Below are 21271 nucleotides of genomic sequence, written 5' to 3'. Positions count from 1 at the left end.
AGAAAACAAAGCAGCAAATAGGCTAAAATGGAAAAGCAGAACATACAAAAAATAGGTACTTGTATTTTTAAAATGATGCTGTAGAGTAGAGTGTAGGCCAACAGTAGCCTGCTGGTTGCCTATCCCGCTCCTGACCTGAATACCAGAGCCATGCTATCTTATACCGCCGTCCTGTGGAGAGACATCGCCATTACGCGACAACAGTAAGCCAAGTCGGGAACACACCCAGTGCATCAACTGTCTAAAAGGAAAAACATACATGATCATCTATGCATTGTTGTGGTTGAATGAACATTGACGTGTCCAAAATGATGTTCTGATAAACTGTTAAATCATCTATCAAACAGAACAGGGCCTAAATACAAATCATTCAAACAGAGGTAGCCTAATGTTCTTTATTATTGATTGCTGAATAAGTTGCACACCTTCCAAGGATGAAAAATGTTTTAGGCAAATCTATGGCTATTGCCAGCCAGTGTAATTTATTGAGTTTGTTGAGGAGTAGAATCAGCTTTGCCACTGCTTGGCTGAAAGTTTGGGGTGTATTCAAAGTGGTAAAACATTCACAACATATAAATGTAATGTATAGAGCAGACATGACTCTCTACTCGATATACAAGACATTGATATGGATGTCATATCTCATATTATTTGGACCTGTTCTGTAATCACCTCCTGATCAAGGCCCCTGGACCCTGGCTTTATGCACAGGCCCTCCATAAGTAGTGGAAAGCTCTTTACTCCAACAGTTTGGATTTGAAATCAAACAGATACTATGGGGTAAAAGTAGAGATTCTCAACTTTAATTCAATGACTGCAGCAGCAGAATGAATTCTGAAGTGTACAGAAACACTTTGGCTGCTGAACTACGAGCAAATGCTTCCAATCTCATTGGACGGCGCTTCATTATACAGCAAGACAATTACATCAAACATACTGCCATAGCAAGTACATTAGGGAGTTTTTCAGGGCCAAAAAGTGGAAAGTTTTTGACTAGCTAAGTCAATCTCCAGGTTTAAATCCAATTGAACATGCATTTCATTTGCTGAAGATGGAACTTAAGGCAAAAAGACCTCAAAACAAACAACAGCTGATAGTGGCTGCAGTACAGGCCTGGCAGAGCATCACCAGAGAAGATACCCAGCGTCTGTTGGGGTCAATGGGTCACAGACTCCAGGCAGTTACTGCATGTAAAGGATTGTCGACCAAATACACAGACATTATATGATTTTTCCAATACTTTTGGAGCCCTGAAATAGAGGGAGTATGTTTAAAAATGTTTAATCAGAAAAAAAAATAGTGAATTAAAGCTGAGTGCCTCTACTTTGACCCCATAGTAATTGTTTGATTTCAAATACAAATTGTTGGAGTATAGAGCTAAAAGAAGACAAAATGCTTCCTCTTTCCAATACTTATGGAGGGCATTGTATAAATGGACACCAATGGAAAAGACACTTTACACAACTCCAACGGTTGTCAGGACTGCAAAATTCAATAATTTCTGAGAATATGATTCCATAAATTGATAGGGGAGTACATTTGCATAGACCTTATGAGACCAAGCACAAGGAAACATTCCTGCCCACCACTTTAATAAGCATAGAAATGCAAAACATAGTCAGCACTTAAGTCAACCAAACAGATGGATGGGTAAACATTTTTTTAGCATTAGCTAGGGACAATTCAGTTAGTCCTCTTTCTTTTCAACAGTAATAGGACATTCATAGAGAGACATCTTTTTTTTTTTCCTTCACTTTCCTTCCGTATGTTTTTAACATGTATTTAGACAGCAGGAAACAGAAGAGAAACAGAATACAGATGAGAGGAACTACAGGACAGACCTGGCCGGGCTCAAAGCCAGGACATTCAGGGGAGGACAGGGTACATAGTCGTGTCTAATATCACTAATAACCCTTATTTGTCAGTTACATTATCAGAGTAGTGCAAGATGCAGAATGCAAAAGTTCATTTCATTGGATATAGTCTTTAAGGCTTGAAGAAGTGTAGGACAGAATACAGTATAATATTCTACTTCATAGGCATATTCCTCTTTTTCTTTCTGTCCGACACATCTTTGTGGTTTTGGACACACCTAGTCCCTCAGTACTAGCAGATCTGAGGGGACTAGAGGGTAGGAGGTTGTTGTCTTCCTACTCCTGGTTCTGCAGGGCTCCCAGCAGCCCGCTGGCCGTGTTGAAGAGGTTGATGGGAGAACTGCCATCTGTGATCAGGGTGGTCTTCAGACCCAGAGACTGCAGCAGTTTGACCTGGGGGGGGAGAGAGACAAATATGTGATTTAGTGGGACTAGAAGATCTGTCGTACCATCGTAACATCAAGCATGCAACAAGTTATGCTGCCACAGTGAGCTTCAAAGGAACACACGCACATACAGGAACAACGTGAGCAAAAGAAAACACGGTAGTGTCACAGGATTTAAGTTTTACTCGACATTTAGATGGTATTATAATGACTTGATGTACACTGATTAATAACTCCATGAAAAATGAAGGGAAAGACGAGTATAGTTTTATGTCACATGATTTTGGCTAAATATGTGAAGGCCCCAAGCCAATACAAGGATGCAACAAGCGTTTGAAATATCCTGTGCTCTTCTCCATCACAAGATATGCTGTCCCATTACATTTCAATGTAACCACATAGAAAAAAGGTTCAATATGAATGTCTTTGGAACAGCCCTCACAAGTTTTCCATCCACAAAACGTTCATTGGCCCTCTAATTTATGGAATGACGCATACATGATAAATGTTGCCTCTACACAATATAATATCCAGTGTGTGACAGGTTTAGATTAGATTAGATTAGATTCAACTTTATTGTCATTGTGCAGAGTACAAGTACAGAGACAACGAAATGCAGTTAGCGTCTAACCAGAAGTGCAAAATAGCAGAAAGTGCAATGAACAGTATCTACAGGTAGTGCAATATATGAGCAGTAAGCAGTGCAGTATAGTATAAGTAGTGCAGTGTGGCAGTGTATGAGTAGCATTATAAGCAGAATAAATAAGTTACAGTATGAACAGTGTAGCAGCATATGAGCTGTATAGGTAATGCAGTCTAGCAGTATATATGTATTAAGGTGTGTTGCTTCATATGAGACGTGGTGTTTCACCTGCAGCTCCGGCCCGGCCCTGGCCATCTCCCTGATGGTGTCGCTGCCCAGGTTCTCCACCAGCTGTTTGAAGCGGTTGCTCTCGATGCCAGCCAGCTTCTCCTGCTTCTCAACCTCCAGGCGATCCATCTCCTTCTTGTAGGACAGCTCCTGTTCCCGCGCCTTCGCCAGACGCTGCAGCTCCCCGTCCTATACACACACACACACAGACACACACACACACACACACACACGTCAACTGATGTACCTCTACACTATAGCACACACAACCCACCCACCCACAGCTAAGGCCAAAAGAGGTTACGCACAGCCTCAATCCTCTGGGCCTCAGCCTTCAGTTTGGCCTCGTTCACGGCCGCCTCTCCCTGGATGCGGGCTGCCTCTGCTCTGGACTGAGCCTCTGCCTTGGCCGCTCCTGTGCTCTCCACCGCCGCACTGCAAGAGACACAGCGCTGTCAACGCCTGGACTCCAAAGGACCGTTTCCTTCTACAATCATTACAGATACATTACAGAACTGTTGATAGTTTTTTTTTATACTTCAAATGGCTTGAAGTGTTGACTGTATTGTTCATGATGTAATGCTATGCTCGATTTCTTGTCATTAAACCACACAGTCCTCGGTTTTAGGCCAACAAACGTTTTTTATCGGTTGTTCTTTTTTTTTATCAGAATGTGTGTGCGCAAGGCTTAGCATCAGCACAGTAGCATCATTAGTGTTCCTATCCAGAATGCTAACATGGTTATTAGTGTTCCTATCCAGAATGCTAACATGGTTATTAGTGTTCCTATCCAGAATGCTAACATGGTTTATTAGTGTCTTATGCTAACACGGTTTATTAGCGTCTTATGCTAACACGGTTTATTAGCGTCTTATGCTAACACGGTTTATTAGCCCCTCACCTGAGGGCCTCCAGCTCCAGCAGCTCCTTGCGGGCCTTCTCAGCCTCGGCCTGGTCTGTGATCCTCTGCCTCTCCAGCCGGCCCCGGGCCTCCTGCTCCAGGCGCTCCGCCTCGTGGCTGTGGGACCGGGAGAGGAAACATGGGCCGAGTTAAAACACCACAGTCTGATTCTGATGCTCCAAAAAAAACGAAAAAAAAAACACTTGACTGAATAAGGTGGTTAAATGCGTCGTTACGGTTGGGTAAACAGGACAGGTTAGAGTTGGACATGGAAAACTGCTCATTGACCAGCACATGGAGGGCATTGGTGGAGACTTTGCTAGTCTTGTTCCCAAACATATGTCATATTTTAACTGGATAGACTTTACAAGAGGACGAGACGGTTGAGAATGATGCTACAGATGCACTGAGAAAGACGAAGAGACAGAGAGAGTGAGCAATTAGCCAAAATAAATGAGACCGATACAATAAACAGCATATCACAGCGAGGGAGAAATAGTCTGACTGAGGAAAAGAAGACCCAAAACAAGTAGGAAAGTCTTTTCTTCTAATGACTATTTTAGTCCCATAATTCATTAACGCATGCTTTTGCGATACGTCCTCATGTTGGTTCATGTCAATAAAAACGTAATGAATCTAAGATGACAGGAGAACGGACCGTGCGGCGGCCTCCTGGGAGTTGGTGGTGATCTCGATGGCCAGCTGGACGCTCTTCTGCAGGGCGTCGCGCGTCCTCTGGTCCACGGGCTCCACAGACTGGATGTCCACGCTGCTGATCACCAGGCCATTCTGGCCGAAGCGCAGGCTGGGCCGCACCGCCAGCTTCTCGTCAAAGCCGAACACCGAGGAGCAGATGATGCGGTTGGAGTTCTGGTGAAATAAGGGGGGGGGGGGGGGGGGGAGAGGTTGAGGTTTAAGATTAGTGTAAAGATAAGGGTCAATGTTTGCCAGTCATTTTATGTCTCTGTCAGTTACTCTTTCTCTACTGTATGTCTGTCAGTCAGTCCATCCCTCTCAATGTCTGCTCAATGATTCTATATTTCACCTGTAAGTTGTTGATAGTGAGTCGAACATCGTTACAATTTCTATACTATTTCTCTGTCACATGTATGAGAACAATGCAGAAACTCACTCCCTGACTGACATGCAGGGAAGGAAATGAGCGAACCACAGCGAGGATGAATAACTGACATGCATTACTAGTGGTTGACATGATGTATTCCAGGTTTGAGTGACAGGTGAAGCAGACATTGAGAGGGACTGACAGACATACAGTAGAGAGAGAGTAATTGACAGAGACATAAAATGACTGACAAACACTGAGAGTGATTGAGTGGCAGATAGAGAATGACTGAGGGACAGACACAACGACAGACAGAGGGAGAGTCACAACAACAGACAGAGGGAGAGTCACAACAACAGACAGAGGGAGAGTCACAACAACAGACAGACGGAGAGACACAATGACAGACGGACCTTGTGGAAGTCGTCAAACTGCACGGAGGCCACGGCTCCTCTGACGCGGGAGGCGATGGCTTTACAGGCGTCGCCCACAAAGTCAGGCACTGAGAACAGAGCCGCTGCCTGGGAGGCGTCAGCCGGAGACTTCAAATCAAAGTACCTGAGAGAGAGAGAGAGAGAGAGGGAGAGAGAGAGAGAGAGAGAGAGAGAGAGAGAGAGAGAGAGAGAAAGTTAATCCACTACAGAGACACGCTCACATTTCTGTGGGGGCAAATTATGGGAGAGATCCACAAGGGTTCCTGCGATGTTAAACAGACAGTCAGCCAGTCAGCCAGTCTGTCCGTACCAGTTGTAGGAGAGCTGCAGCTGTAGGCGTGCGTGGTCGGCCGTCTCGATGGTGATGATGTCGGTGAAGAAGTCTGGACCGAGGAGCAGACACACGGCCTTGATGACGTTGGCTCTCTTGGGCTTGTCCCCAGACAGAGACAGCACCGTGAACTGCTCATCAGGCCCCAGCATCACCCTGTCTGGCCCAAACAACACCCTAGGAGAGAGAGAGAGAGGGGGGGGGGTCATTCACTAACAGAGTACAGTATCTGTGTGTGTGTGAGTCAGTATAGTATCTGTGTGTGTGTGAGAGAGTAAAGTATCTGTGTGTGTATAACAGAGTATAGTATCTGTGTGTGTATGTGTAACAGAGTACAGTATCTGTGTGTGTATGTGTAACAGAGTACAGTATCTGTGTGTGTGAGAGAGTACAGTATCTGTGTGTGTGTGAGACAGTATAGTATCTGTGTGTGTGTGAGAGAGTAAAGTATCTGTGTGTGTATAACAGAGTATAGTATCTGTGTGTGTATGTGTAACAGAGTACAGTATCTGTGTGTGTGTGTAACAGAGTACAGTATCTGTGTATGTGTGAGAGTGTAGTCTAGACCTGCCTGGCGGCCATCTTACCTGGCCTTCTTCTCCCTGTAGTCGTAGACCTGCACGGCGGCGTTGTGGGGGACCCTGTAGGAGACCACCCTGGTCTTGTCCCGGTCCGTGGTCTGCTGGGCCTGGCTGCGGTCCGAGCGGTCGGCCAGGGGGTCCCGGGTGGAGGTCAGGAGGGTCTCTACGTTCTGGGGCAGCTCCTTCTGCCACAGCTCCTCGTCCTGCGTCAGCATGTACGTGTGGCCAATCACGGCGCGGACCTGGGGAGAGGGAGTGAGCCCGTCAGAATAGGGGGAGGGTTTGTGTGTGTGTGTGTGTGTGTGTGTGTGTGTGTGTGGTGACTCATGGTCACTTGCAAAGTGACCATGAGTCACCATGAGTAGTCAGTAGACAGTAGACCTCAGACCTCTAGCCTGGGTTCTGCTGTAGATCTGACAGGATTAAATACGTTTCTGTTATCGGCCGTCACAAAGCCTCCGAAGACGTCCACCTTCCAGGAGCCGAGTGTGACACCACTGGCTGATTGAGCCGTCTTAACTAATTTAGTCGCCCAATAAAGTCGCCCAAATGGTCAACATTCCAGAGTACCAAGAGTGACTTTATTCACCAAAAATGCATAAATGATGACGCTTCATTTTGTAGCCAATCAAAGCGTTGGTTGGTTGCTTGGTAAATACCACATAAAACACTTGGCACTGTAGGTGGCGAGTCTTCCGGAACTCTTTGGCAGTTGGTGAGTTAAGCCACGCCCGACCCTCACCTTCCCTGTCTTGATGTCCCTGACGTAGATGCCCTCGTTCTCGTCCAACGGTGTGGCCTGTTGCCGTAGCAACACCTCTACGGTGGCCGGGGGGACGTACTCGATTGGCCCGCGCAGCATCCAACGGTCGCCGGGGCGACGGGGCACGCCGGCCCTCCGGGAGCGCTTGGCCCTCTCCTCCCCCAGGTCCTCCTCATCCTCCTCTTCGTCACGCTGGCAGAGAGAGTGGCGGAGAGAGAAAAGGAGGGAGAGAAGGGTTATCATGGCAATGCACTGGACTGAGGCCTGGGTTTGGGTTGGGAGGGGCAGTGCATTAGGAATGCACTGAGAGGGGGAGGGAAAGGGAGGGGAGGAAGAGAGAGAGAGAGAGAGAGAGAGAGAGAGAGAGAGAGAGAGAAAGAGAGAATACAGGGAAGATGAAGGAGATGAAGGAGAGGGGAGAGAGAGAGAGAGAAAGAAAATACTGACAAAAGGGGTTAAAAGAGAATGAGGAAAAGCGACAGAGTGAAACATGCAAACAGTGAGCAATGTTTGGGAGAGGTAGCAGGAGTTGAACAAGTGCATGTGAAGGGAAGGGAAAGAAAAGAAGGGAAGAGAACAAAAGAAGAGTTGGTTAGAATGGGTTTATGTGGGGAGACACAGAAGGGTGTACAGTGGGTGTACAGTAATGGGACAATTAAGCATGTTTTCTTCTTTTGGCTTCACACTTCAAAAAGTTGAGATTTTAAATAAATACTATGAGGTTAGAGTAGAGATTCTTAGCTTTTATTTGATGGTATTTGTGTACATATTGGTTTCACCATTCAGAAATTACAACACTTTTTTAGGCCACCAAAGATTTATTAAATGTCCAAATTAACCACTCATGCTTACTATTTGGTCAACAATCCTTTGCATGCAATAACTGCCTGAAGTCTGAGACCCAATGACCCCACCAGACACTGGGTGTCTTCTCTGGTGATGCTCAATCAATCTAGACATACTAGACATTGACAGCTGTCTTATGCCTGCACAAAGGATGTGACGGAACACACCTGATAAGCCACTTGTCTAGGGGTGTGAATCTTTCACTTCAGACCGATTAAATACGCATGTAGATACATGGTCTACGATATGATACGGGAAAGATACATTCGATACGATACGGTTAATTTCAACATTAAAACAGTCAAAATATTAATCTTCCAAACACTGTTTATTTCCACAAAAGTATTCAGTATTGCTTTGAACTTGCAAAAGCTTGTTATGAACTAAGATAACATCTTAAAACATCTCCTGCAACAGTGTGTTCCTCGGTTTCAGTGACACCATGTCATCTTGTGGTGGAATTCCAAGTTAAAATACTTTGAAATAAAATGCCAAAGACGAGAGCTGATGGTTTATTCAGAGACTTTTATCACAAGTAACAAAAGCCGAGGTGGTTCGCAACGCAATTCCCTTTTTTCTCCCAATACACCATATTTACACAACTCAAATTTAGGTTCCATCCCTCATATGCAAATCATTTACACATCCTGGCTGCTCGCCACCAATATCATTCACCTGGTTCCTATACCTCGTCACGGCTTGGTTTCCCCTCCCATTTCTACAGATCGTTCTCGGGTTGCTCCAATATTGGTGGTGAGCTCATCGTAATTATCAAAAAGAATATTACATCATATTTGGTACTGATTTGTACTGTTTTTCTAGTGCTTGGTACCCTTGGATCTGACCCCTTCATGTCCCGACATTTGGCACTTCGTTATCAGTCCCTCCCTCAAACATCTATCCTCCTCCCTCCTTTTCTGCTGAGCTGGTTTAGAGTGTGTGTGTGTGTTGTATATTTGACTCCAGTCAGCTTCCATTCATCTCTCCCCTCCCTCCTCCCACGCTTTCACCCTTCCTCTGCTCTCTTCTCATCCTCAAGCCCCTCCCCCTCTCCATTTAGAAATCCAACTCTACTTTCACCCTCCCCTCCCCTCCCCTCCTCTCCTCCTGTGTCAGTAATCGTCCTCCTCCTCCGTATCGTTGAAGGCCTCCACAGCCCTCAGAACCAGGCCCTCTTCTAGTAAAAAGTAATCAGACATTTCTCTCTCCTCCTCTCTCTCTCCTCTCCCTCTCTCTCTCCTTTCCCTTTGTTTCCCCCTCCTCTCCATCTCTCCCCTCCCTGCCCCTCTCCTCTCCCCCGTCTCTCCTCACCTCCTCTGTGTCGTTGAAAGCCTCCACAGCCCTCAGCACCAGACCTTCCTCCTCAGAGAGGACGAAGACATCCTGGATGCCCTTTTCCAGGTGCTCCCCGGGCTGCAGGAAGAACGAGCGCTCGCCCTGAGAGAGAGAGAGGGGGGGTGGGGGGGGGGTGGACCAAGAAGGGAGTGAATGAGAATTAACCTCATGGACACAGTTGCAATAAACGCACAAATGACTTCATGAGTGCCTGAATGAATAAAAAAAAAAACACGAGAGAGAGAGAGAGAGAAAACAAATGAGTCAAAGACGCCAGAAATTATCCCTCCCTCGTAGAGATTGCGCTCACCTTCACCACCCTCTTCTGTCCCAGCTGTGGTTTGCCGTCGGTTCCGACGGGGTCGAGGATCACGCAGTACTGTCTGCTGCTCAGCGTGGTCACATTGACCACACCCACCACCTCCTCCGCCACCGAGGGGATGTGGGCCTCGCGCTCCGCAATGGTAACAAGCCAATCCTCCCCCGTGCGGCGGTCTCGCCCCCCGGCGTCACGGAAGGGGCGGAGGGCTTGCACGTGAAGCGCTTTCTGATAGAGAGAGAGAGAGTGTGTGTGAAAGAGAGAGAGTGAGAGAGAGAGAGTGTGTGAAAGAGAGATTAACATTCTACTCGTGTCATTAGTAAACATATCAGTAACACTTTCCATGAGCCAGCCTATTCATCGTGTATTACGACTGCACTTCTAGCAAACACCCAACCCAGTCCCAACACACAGGGACTTCCTGAACAACCAGCAGAGCAGACCCGGTCAGCAGAGCAGACCCGGTCAGCAGAGCAGACCCGGTCAACAGAGCAGACCCGGTCAACAGAGCAGACCCAGTCAACAGGGTCACGATGTGGCTGCATCGATGAGAGCAGGAGAGAACGGCTAATTCTTCCACATAGACTCATGACCCTCAGAAACACAGAGGGGGGTACGTTCAACACAGAGGGGGGGTACGTTCAGCCAACGTGAAAAAAAAAACACGTTTCCGAGGACGTGGCTTCCTGCCGTCCGACCATCATGTGATTCTGCTCATGCGCTCAGTTCGCTAGAGCCACCATGACGACCTCCTCTAAGCATGATGGGAGGTTTTTTTACGACCTGGACCTTCTGAGTAAATACCCTCTTTGCTGTTAGCACCTGTTATCGTTATGCATGATGAGACTTGCTATCAGCGTTCATAACAGTTCACTGCTCCCTGAGTAAAGAAATGAATGCAAAGGAGAGGACAGAGGGATGAGACGGGAGCACGTTCTTCAGCAGGATTTCTCCTCTGGTCGTAAAACAGACTGAAAAATACAGAGTTTGGACAGGCAGAGAGTCGGGTGGAGACAGAGGGATGGACAGCTGGAGGTTCGGAGCCTATCCCTCACCTCTACTTCAACACCAGTGGATTTATCATCCGTATATGAGCCGGTAACACACTCTCTAGCGCTGTGTGGCAACAAGGAGCGTACTGTTTAATGATTGGTTGTCATATTTCATACTCAAAAACTCAAGAGAAAGAGAGAGAGAGAGAGAGAGAGAGAGAGAGAGAAAGAGAGACGTGGCAGACGTACCTTGTCAGTGAGGATGAAAGCATTGACAATGTCGATGACCTCCTCATGAGCTCCGGGTAAATACGCTCCCACCTTCCTCACCTGCCACTCCTCACCTGACACACACACACACACACACACACACACACACACACGTAAATGGAGAGGGGGAGGAACACACACACAGTGGAGGATCCTGCCTGGATAACACAGACTGGGACATTTTTAAGACTGCTGCCAACAGCCTGGACGAATACACAGAGTCGTGTATGTGACGTCATACATCAGCTTCTGTGAGGACAGATGTACTCCAACATGTACCAGGGTGAGTTACAACAATGACAAGCCCTGGTTCACAGCAAGACTCAAACTGCTTTGTTTGGAGAAGGAGAGGGCTTTCAGGAGTGGAGACAAGGAAAGGTTTAAACTGGGTAAGTATACGTTTGGCAAGGAGATTAGGGAGGCCAGGACGCCTGTACTCAAAGAAGCTGGCACAACGATCGCAGCCAACGACTCCTCGTCAGTCTGGAAAGGCCTTCGGGAGATCACAGACTGCAAAACCAAATCCCCCCACTCTATGGATGACCTCAGACTTGTACACAGTTGTACACAGTCCACCATCTCCAGAACCTGATACACAGTCCACCATCTCCAGAACCTGATACACAGTCCACCATCTCCAGAACCTGATACACAGTCCACCATCTCCAGAACCTGATACACAGTACACCATCTCCAGAACCTGATACACAGTACACCATCTACAGTACAGGACAGCAGGACATCTCCAGCAGGTCTCTCACCAGTCACTCTGCGCACGCCTCCTCTGTCTACACCCTCCTTCCGGGCCCGCAGGCGGATGGCCTGGTTCTCCCTGATCACCGTGGCCTTGATGGTCTCCAGCACAGCCACCTCCTTCCTGGGGATGTAGGTTCCTGAAGGGGTCAGAGGTCAGGGGGTCATGTCTCTTGTGCTGAAAGCCCTATTGGACTAATTTTCCTAAAAACCAGACCCAAACTAAACAGCTTGTAAACATTAGAAAAATGATCAGATGCAAAAGCAGGATGCCATTTGATAGGTAACACCTTGAGGTTGTGTGTGGATATGCTCAGATCATAGTTCAGAATAACATACTACACATGACAAGGAGATAAATTGAACAATAATCAAAAAGCGGAATTTGGGCTCGTATTTGGGCCCGCCCAGCTTAACATGGGATGAATGGTCTTCATGCTATATTTAGGAGACTGTCATGTCCAACAGCAATGGCAAATCAAGTGTCTGCAAATTAGCCCTTCAACTGAAACGAGGGCATCAAACAGCAGCCTGATCCCAAACCCATTTATTTTATTATATGTTTTTACAGCATTTCTGCTTTATTGGGATAGAGATAGTAGAGATTGACAGGAAGGATGGGTGAGAGAGAGGAGGGATGACATGCAGGATATGTCGATGGCCGGAATCGAACCAGGAACCTTGCGATTATGTGGTATGTGCCTTAGTGTGCCACGCCACTAAACGCGCCCCCTAAACCCATCTCTAACCTTGACCTGTGTGGACTCCCTCCAATCTAGACCTAAAATGACCGGCAACAACCTAGACCAGTCTAGAGTAGTCGAGTTCCGGTCTTCTCTCTTGAGCTTAAACGATCGATTCATGTCACTGATTGGCCGGAGAGTCGATACACCTGGTTTCTCCAGAGGCAGATGAGCCAATGATCACAAGGCTGAAAGGATAGAAACCAGCAGGTGTTCGGCCCTCCGGTGTCTCAGTGTGACAGCCCAGGTCTAGGCTGCTGTCCTGTGGTCTACCCTCCTCTACACAGTGTGCCGTCTGTGTGGACTTGGGCCCCCTCTGGTTGTATTTGACACAGGACCCCCAGACCACCTACCTGGCCCCTCGAACAGCCACTCGTCCCCAGCGACCCTCTTCTCTCCATCGGCCTCCTCAAAGTCCAGCAGGGCCTGCAGACGCAGAGCAGTGTCCGGGTACACGATCTGCAGTGCCGTCACATCCTGGTAGGGAGAGAGAGAGAGAGAGAGAGAGAGAGAGACAAAGACAGAATTTACAACAAAAACAAATACAGAAAAACTACCATATTTACTGGGCGAAATACCCAAATGTGAAATCCTAGCAGCCACATTTTTGACTTGTGCCACATCCTAAGGACAGCCAGTGGACCATAAACTTTGCAGTATACCATGAACTGTTTTGTGTTATTTCCCTTATTAGCCTTTTAATATTTGTCTTTACTTCCTGATTGCTCTTACCTCCTTATCTTCTGATTGTTTTTGATGCTTTGGTAATGTAAACATTTGTTTGTTCATGACAATAAAGCCAATTGAATTGAATTGAACTTTGACTTGGGTCAATAAATGAAACACAGATTCAATTGATGCCGTTTCTTGAGGCTCAAAGGTTAAACCGACCTTGTTTATTATTATTATTATTCACCTGTAAAAGTACTGTTTTTGTGCCTGTCATTGTTCGGGACAATAATGTTTATCTTATAATAGTGCTAACGTCAGCACATAGTGGTTTCAATGTCGCTTTGAAGTATTTTTTCATATTGTAGATGTGACATCAGTGTACCTGCCGGATCTCTTCACCAGGGTAGAGGGTCCTAACATACACCCTACCTGCTGGATCTCTTCACCAGGGTAGAGGGGGAAGGGGTCCTGGGTGAGCCGGATCTCCAGGTCGGCATGGCGAAGTTTGGCCTGCCCCGATTGGTCGAAGAGCGCCTGGCCGTTGTCGTCGCGGGCGATGGGATTGAGCACCACACAGTAGTGGCGCGGGGGCACCATGGTCATCCGCACAGGAGAGAACAGCACTCTACGGAAGGTCAGAGGTCAAGGGTCACAATCAGGCCATGGACCAAACCACTCGTCTGTCCAGATGGAGACACACTGACCTACAGCACGTTAACAGACACATGTGGAAATGCGTGTGCGCACCCACACACATTTGACGTGGTAAATTAGCATGTCTGAGTAAATCTGTGTCTTCACAGAGATACAGACTTAATGTGGGAACACCACGTCATTAAAACCGCTTATACTTGGCGACGGTCCAACGACACTGTGGAGCGTCAGTGTGCGACGCTGTCGCCGTAGAGACAACAGGCTTGACATCAGTGAGCTCTGGGGGAACCTGACAAGTCTTACACCTGTCATTAAGTCATTACATGCAGATGCAATCATTTAATCATTCTCCCACCCCCCACACACACAATCTCACCCCATCTCTAACTGTAGTTTGTCTCAGTGCTCCAGTAAAAGAGTGGTAAGTTGAAATACCACAATCCACGCGGTGGAGAAGCTAGCGTTTCAGTGGTGTAGCTGGTAAATATGAGGTGTTTGCGTGGGCAGGCAGGTGTGTTTGGGTGGGTGGGCAGGTGTGTTTGGGTGGGTGGGCAGGTGTGTTTGGGTGGGTGGGCAGGTGTGTTTGGGTGGGTGGGTGGTCAGGTGTGTTTGGGTGGGTGGTCAGGTGTGTTTGCGTGGGCGGGCAGGTGTGTTTGCGCGGGCAGTCAGGTGTGTTTGTGATACAGAGGAGGCAGGTTGGCAGGTGTGAGCTATTGAGTGAGGAAGTAATACTGTTCAGTAGCAGCATGAACAGTTCCTCCTCTCTGTTCCACCCGAAACCTCGCTTCGACAACTTCCCTACTTGATATTTACCGCTCTCATTTCCTTAACCCCCACCACCACAAATCACACCCCCCACCATAACAGACACATACACTCACCGTACACTTTATTAGGAACACCTGTACACCTTCTCATGGTGGAGGTGGTGTAATGGTGTGGGGAATGTTTTCTTGGCACACTTTGGGCCTGTTAATACCAATCAATCATCGATTGAATGCCACAGCCTATTTGAGTATTGTTGCTGACCATGTGCATCCCTTCATGGCCACAATTGACCCATCTTCTAATGGCTACTTCCAGCATGATAATGCACCATGTCACAAAGCAAAAGTCGTCTCAAATTAGTTTCATGAACATGACAATGAGTTTAGTGTTGTTCAGTGGCCTTCCCAGTCACCGGATCAGAATCCAATAGAACACCTTTGGGATGTGGTAGAACGGGAGATTCACAGCTTGAAAGTGCACCTGCAAAATCTGCAGGAATTGCGTGATGCAATCATGTCATCATGGACCAGAATCTCAAAGGAATGTTTCCAACATCTTGTGGTATCAATGCCACAAAGAATTCAGGCTGTTTTGAGAGCAAAGGGAGGCCCTACCCAGTATTAGTATAATGTTCTTAATAAAGTACTCGGTGAGTGTACATATTTACACTCCATCACCCCACACAGGACAAGGTGGAAGGACACACAACCACCCACCCACCCACCCACACACACCCACCTCTCATTGTCCTGGCGGATGTAGGTGAGCGGTCCGATCTCCACACGGGCGATGTTGGTGTTCTGGTCCAGGACATGGATGTAGTGGTGGGGCGGGATCCGGATGATTGACGCGTCCACCAGCCCCTCAAACTCCACGCCTCTGTTACCGCCCTTCTTGGATGTCATCTGGAGCAGCCCGGAGGAGGAGAGGGTTAATCATGATGACGACACGCCAGAGCAATAGTCTCACACCGGAATGTTCTATATGGAGTGCTTATTTCACTACAAAGCTATTTAGAAATGCTAAGTAAGCACTTGGAAATGTTGTTTTTAAACCGATGATCGTCATAGGGATCACAATGATTTGCATAGCACTTTACTCAGACCAAGAGTGTTTATACTGTATGAAAAGGGGTCCAGTAAGCTTAGTAGGTAGACTACAATGTGTATGAGAGCATAGCAACGACAGAAGTAGACTGGACATAGGCTAGTTTTAACACAAAGGAAAAAACCACTTAGCTAAGCTAACGTGACTCATCCAGTTTGATGGGAAATCAGCCATATCGTATTTCTCAACAACCGCGGTAGGAAAACGCTTCACATGCGCACACATTTGGGAGTGCCTCTGAACAGTGAGTGCAAAGACTTCGGACAATGACACCGAAGAAATGCTGATTGCACAAAGTGGCAGAACTGGACTCATAAAAGAAAAGAATGGCGTGTCTGTTTACACAGATAACCACCTAAGCGTCGGGACATCACTCACACACACTCTCTGTACATTCCAGTGTACACATACTGCACATACTGTACTGCACCATAGGAACAGAGTTTGTTCTAAGGTGTGTAGATCGAATACCAAAGCAAGGCAGCAACCAGATCTCAAGACAGTTCACATAGAAACTACCGGAAGTAGACCAAACCACAGAGAAAACGACCTGATTGTCATGTCTTAGTCAGGGGCTTGTATAAGGGATGTGGTACACCTAGGTGGATGAGAAAAATTGTTTGTTTTCTTGTGTGGTCATGACAGGTTACCTCTTCATTCGCTACAAAACCAACTGTTTCAATTGTTTACACCAATTCCAATAACTGGCCACTTCGGTCTGCTGCTGTGGGCCACCATGTCATAGTATCATAGCATGCACACAAACATGTTTTTGAATTGATGATAAACAGTTGTGTGTTCTCTCACAAGGGGAACCTGAACTTGTCATTCATCTTCAAAACGAGTAGGCTGCTATACAACAGAAATATGATTGAGGGGAGGGGGGGGGGGATAGGACCATTGTAAAGCTGCGGGGACAGTCTCATAACAGATAGGACCATTGTAAAGCTGCGGGGACAAAGTCTCATAACAGATAGGACCATTGTAAAGCTGTGGGGAAGTGCATACATTTCCTAGTGTTCGACAACGTCAGGTGGTTTGGGTGTTTCCCTAGAATGAGGACTTAGGCCTGGAGCCCTGCTCCAACCTTTCAATCTTTCAAAGTGATATTGAACTTACTATATTCCAAGTCAAGGCAATATTTCTAATGCAATGTTTGACCCATACAATCTTGGTAAATCAGTGATTACTTCAAAAGAAGGTTGCAGGACAGTAATACATTATGAAAAAATTCTAACCACGCACTGTAGCTTTTTTTTTTTTTTAACCTCTATAGCTTCAAGTTAATGAAACACATTCCGATTGTAAAAGGATAATTCACCATTGTACTTGGTGCTGGCATCTTTCTTAGCAACTTTGAAATGTCTTGATAAAACCAGATAAGTATGCGACGTGGCAACACTTTAAGAATGTAAATGTCTGGATTGGAACACGAGGGATATGAAAAGCCATTATGTCCTCGCAAGATCTTTTTCCTAAAAGAAAAAAGAAAGTATGTCTGAACCAAGGTGCGTCACCAATGAATAAGCAATCTGCTCCTACTCCGTCTTATCCACAAACACACACTCCAAAACAGGCCAGCGAAACTTCAACCCAATCCAGAAACAACAGAGGCATGACAGTCTTACCTTGTTACAATAGATGGTTCTCCTAGTCGCAGGTCTGTAATGTTGTATATCGCTGTGATTAGATGTTGATGTTAGAGTCTGACTCTTTCTGATTGGTGGTTGGTGGGCGTGACTGTTAAAAAACTGTAGTCTCCTGAGTCGGTAGCTAAATGGGATCCTTGGGACGAACCTACTCTTCACCTTAACACTAACACTAACCCTAACTCTAGCCCTTACCCAAACCTATGCCCTTACCCTTACCTAACCCTAACCGTACCCGTTTTAAATCTCAACTTCAATGAGATGCCGTCGGTGTCGTTCTAAGGATCCCGTTTAGCATCTACCCTGTGTGTTTTTTGCACCAGTGATTCCCGGAAGAAAGATAATAGCCACGTGGTTTACTGGGCGACGATATAGATATTACAAGAGATGAAGTAGATTCGTTCACTCTGGTAAAAAAACATATCTGCACAAAGGACGAGGGTTATTTTCAGCTGATCAGACCTTTTTGAGAAAAAACGTTATAGGTCTGACAAAGTAGATACTTTGTGCACATACTGTAGACTACTATGTTTGTCTTACCGGTTTCATAGCATATACAGTATGTGTTTTAACAGCACCATATTCATTCTAGTTCATTGGCTCTAGTATATTGACGCACTGCATGTTTCTACGTCATCGGGGCAGAAATAGGAGCCGGGTGTTGAACATTGCTCTTTTTGATGTCAGTTAAACGTTTGTAACATCCAGGGATAAACAATGTCTTCTCTGCACAGAGAGGAACATGTTAGCCCGCCAATCTGCCCTCGTCAATAATTGCGCATGAGTACAAACTTTGGTGACACCATTTCACATATCTTCCCACTTACTTGCACCTTATGGTCCAGCTACTTTCACAAATGTATATTAGGAAATATGAAAACTGTTCCTGACAAACCGCTCCCACTGGACTTCGAGTCACTCAACCATCTTCTTATTCTAAAACATTTGGTTCCCTTTTACTTTCGTGTAGTGATGAGTGTTTATGTTTGTGTTATGTTGAAATGGGGAATATGCTTAACTGATGACAAGATTTTTGTACTGGGTTATTGTATTGTATTGGAGATTCTCGAAAAAAAAAAAAAAAGCTATATGCACACTTTAAAGAAAAATATAAATGTTTATTTTAATATTTAATATTTAATATTATTGTTTGTTATTAGCCTACTTCACACCCACACCTTATAATTATGTTTTATTTTTCTCTCCAGTTCTCAGAACCTGTAGAAAGCCCGAATCAGATAACCCGTTTAGATGATGAGAACATATTGTACATTATCTTCTGTAAGGTGACCTTGGGTGACCTGAAAGGCGCCTCCAAATAAAATGCATTATTATTATTATTATGCACACTATAAACGCAATTATCTATATTTATTGAAAATCATTGAGAATTATCACTTTTCTGAAGCTTTCTTGACAGTGAAAAGACACCGGTAGGTAGAGACAATGGTAGAGTCACTGGTAGGTAGAGTCACTGGTAGGTAGAGTTACTGGTAGGTAGAGTCACTGGTAGGTAGAGTCACTGGTAGGTAGAGTTACTGGTAGGTAGAGACACTGGTAGGTAGAGTCACTGGTAGAGACACTGGTAGGTAGAGACACTGGTAGGTAGAGTCACTGGTAGAGACACTGGTAGGTAGAGTCACTGGTAGGTAGAGTTACTGGTAGGTAGAGTCACTGGTAGGTAGAGTCACTGGTAGGTAGAGTTACTGGTAGGTAGAGACACTGGTAGGTAGAGACAATGGTAGAGACACTGGTAGGTAGAGACACTGGTAGGTAGAGTCACTGGTAGGTAGAGACACTGGTAGGTAGAGTCACTGGTAGGTAGAGACACTGGTAGGTAGAGACACTGGTAGGTAGAGTCACTGGTAGAGACACTGGTAGGTAGAGACACTGGTAGGTAGAGTCACTGGTAGAGACACTGGTAGGTAGAGTCACTGGTAGGTAGAGACACTGGTAGGTAGAGTCACTGGTAGAGACACTGGTAGGTAGAGACACCGGTAGGTAGAGACACCGGTAGGTAGAGTCACTGGTAGGTAGAGTCACTGGTAGGTAGAGTCACTGGTAGGTAGAGTCACTGGTAGGTAGAGACACTGGTAGGTAGAGACACTGGTAGGTAGAGTCACTGGTAGGTAGAGACAATGGTAGAGTCACTGGTAGGTAGAGTCACTGGTAGGTAGAGACACTGGTAGGTAGAGTCACTGGTAGGTAGAGACAATGGTAGAGTCACTGGTAGGTAGAGACACTGGTAGGTAGAGTCACTGGTAGGTAGAGACAATGGTAGAGACACTGGTAGGTAGAGTTACTGGTAGGTAGAGACACCGGTAGGTAGAGACACTGGTGGTCCTCTGTGGCTCAGTTGGTAGAGCATGGTACTAACATGCTTAGGTTGTGGGTTTGATTCCTGCTGGGACCATATATACTGAAATGTATGCACTCACTGCAATGTAAGTCACTTTGGATAAAAGTGTCAGCTAAATGGCATAAATATATATACGTAGAGACTCTGGTAGCAAGAGGATGATGCAAAGCATCCTATGGTTGGGTCCCAATAGTCTCTCCTCTCATCCTCACATTCTTCTCAGAACGCATCGGAGGAGGAGATCCAAGGTTCCTCCCTAAATTATTCTCCTCCAAAGCGTTTTGGGAAGCGAGAGAGATAGAAATAGAGGAATAGAGGAAAGACTTGGGACGCAAACTACTTTGTCAGAAATAATGTCCAACAATGATCTCATTGGAGAAACAGGGGCAAACCCCCCCATGCCCATCCCTTTATTTTGCCAAAGTTGTTAGCCTAAAGGTAAATAATTAGCAACTAAACTTCCATAGTGTACTTTTTAAAAAAAAAATGTTTTTAGGGCATTTCTGCTTCATTTGGGATAAAGACAGTAGAGATTGACAGGAAGGATGGGAGAGAGAGAGGAGGGATGACATGCAAGATATGTCGGGGGTCGGAATCGAACCAGGAACCGTACGATTATGTGGTCTGCACATTAATGAGCTACGCCACGAAGCGCCCCTCCACACATTCTAAGGTAGCTCCTCATCCCACATCAGTCTCATATTCTGACATTTGCAAAGGGGTACAACTCTGAACTGAAATGCATGCAACTTTTTTTGCATCAATAAAGTTGTTAGCAAGGCCCACCGTGGAAATACATGGTTCACACTTCCTTGTCCATGTCATCCTCTGGGACACGTGCTGTGTTTCCCAACATAAATCAATCAATCAATCAATAGAAGACCACTGATCAATGTGTCACATTGGACGTTGAATCTAAAGAAATTCATTTCTCAATGACTAATTGTTGTCAAAGGCTGAGTAATGGGAGAATGATGTCACACAGCCAGAAGGGGAGAGGACAGCAGAGTATATTTCAGCCAGAGAATAGGAGTTTACACAAAAGAGCCCAGGCAGCAATCGACAGAACACAAGCCCATACAAGATATATATCATCTAAACATGTATTCATATGTACATTCAAACCTCTTCAGACACGTACATAAAAATAAACAAAATAACAAACGAACAACATGGAAGATATAGTCGTTTTTGTTTTAATACTTGCCAAGACAGAGGGCATACCAAACTGTAGACTGGTAAATGGATGATGTGTTTTTCACTTGAAGCAACACTTTACATAAAGGCACTCTCTAATAATGAACTTATGGTGTTACTGACAGCAGACACTATCAATAGATGATGACATGATTTAAATGTTTAAGATAACAAATAAATACAAAGATAATTTAAGACCATCATATAGTGTTTTACTCTAATAATGGCTCACTTAAACTAATCTGCAGTTTAGGGTAATCTGCAACCAACCCTTTTTACGAAGGGCAACTATAATGGCAGTATCAGCGCCCTCTGCTACTCAGAACAGGGACTACAGTAAAACAAAACAAAACAAGTTTCAGAATTCAGGTAAGAAACATTTAGAATTTCATTTGTGAACATA

At 45.7% G+C, this 21271-nt stretch overlaps 1 protein-coding gene across 1 annotated transcript; it reads right to left on the bottom strand.

Annotated features, from left to right (window-relative positions):
- Positions 1-869: 869 nt before the first annotated feature.
- Positions 870-17624, bottom strand: mvp (major vault protein). Its single transcript, XM_083676955.1, has 17 exons — positions 17292-17624; positions 15295-15461; positions 13564-13759; positions 12816-12939; positions 11728-11859; positions 10946-11040; positions 9696-9932; positions 9362-9487; positions 7184-7396; positions 6448-6683; positions 5840-6037; positions 5509-5653; positions 4691-4902; positions 4033-4149; positions 3440-3566; positions 3132-3320; positions 870-2267 (listed from the first exon to the last, which is right to left on the bottom strand). The coding sequence occupies exons 2-17, from the start codon at positions 15459-15461 to the stop codon at positions 2151-2153; spliced, it is 2631 nt and encodes an 876-aa protein (XP_083533081.1). The 5' UTR covers positions 17292-17624; the 3' UTR covers positions 870-2150.
- Positions 17625-21271: the final 3647 nt, after the last annotated feature.

This window comes from Argentina silus (assembly GCF_951799395.1).
Source record: "Argentina silus genome assembly, chromosome: 9".
In the NCBI taxonomy this organism is placed as follows: Eukaryota; Metazoa; Chordata; class Actinopteri; order Argentiniformes; family Argentinidae; genus Argentina; species Argentina silus.
The sequence above is the reverse complement of the archived record's forward strand: the minus strand, read 5'-3'. Positions and strand labels throughout refer to the sequence as shown.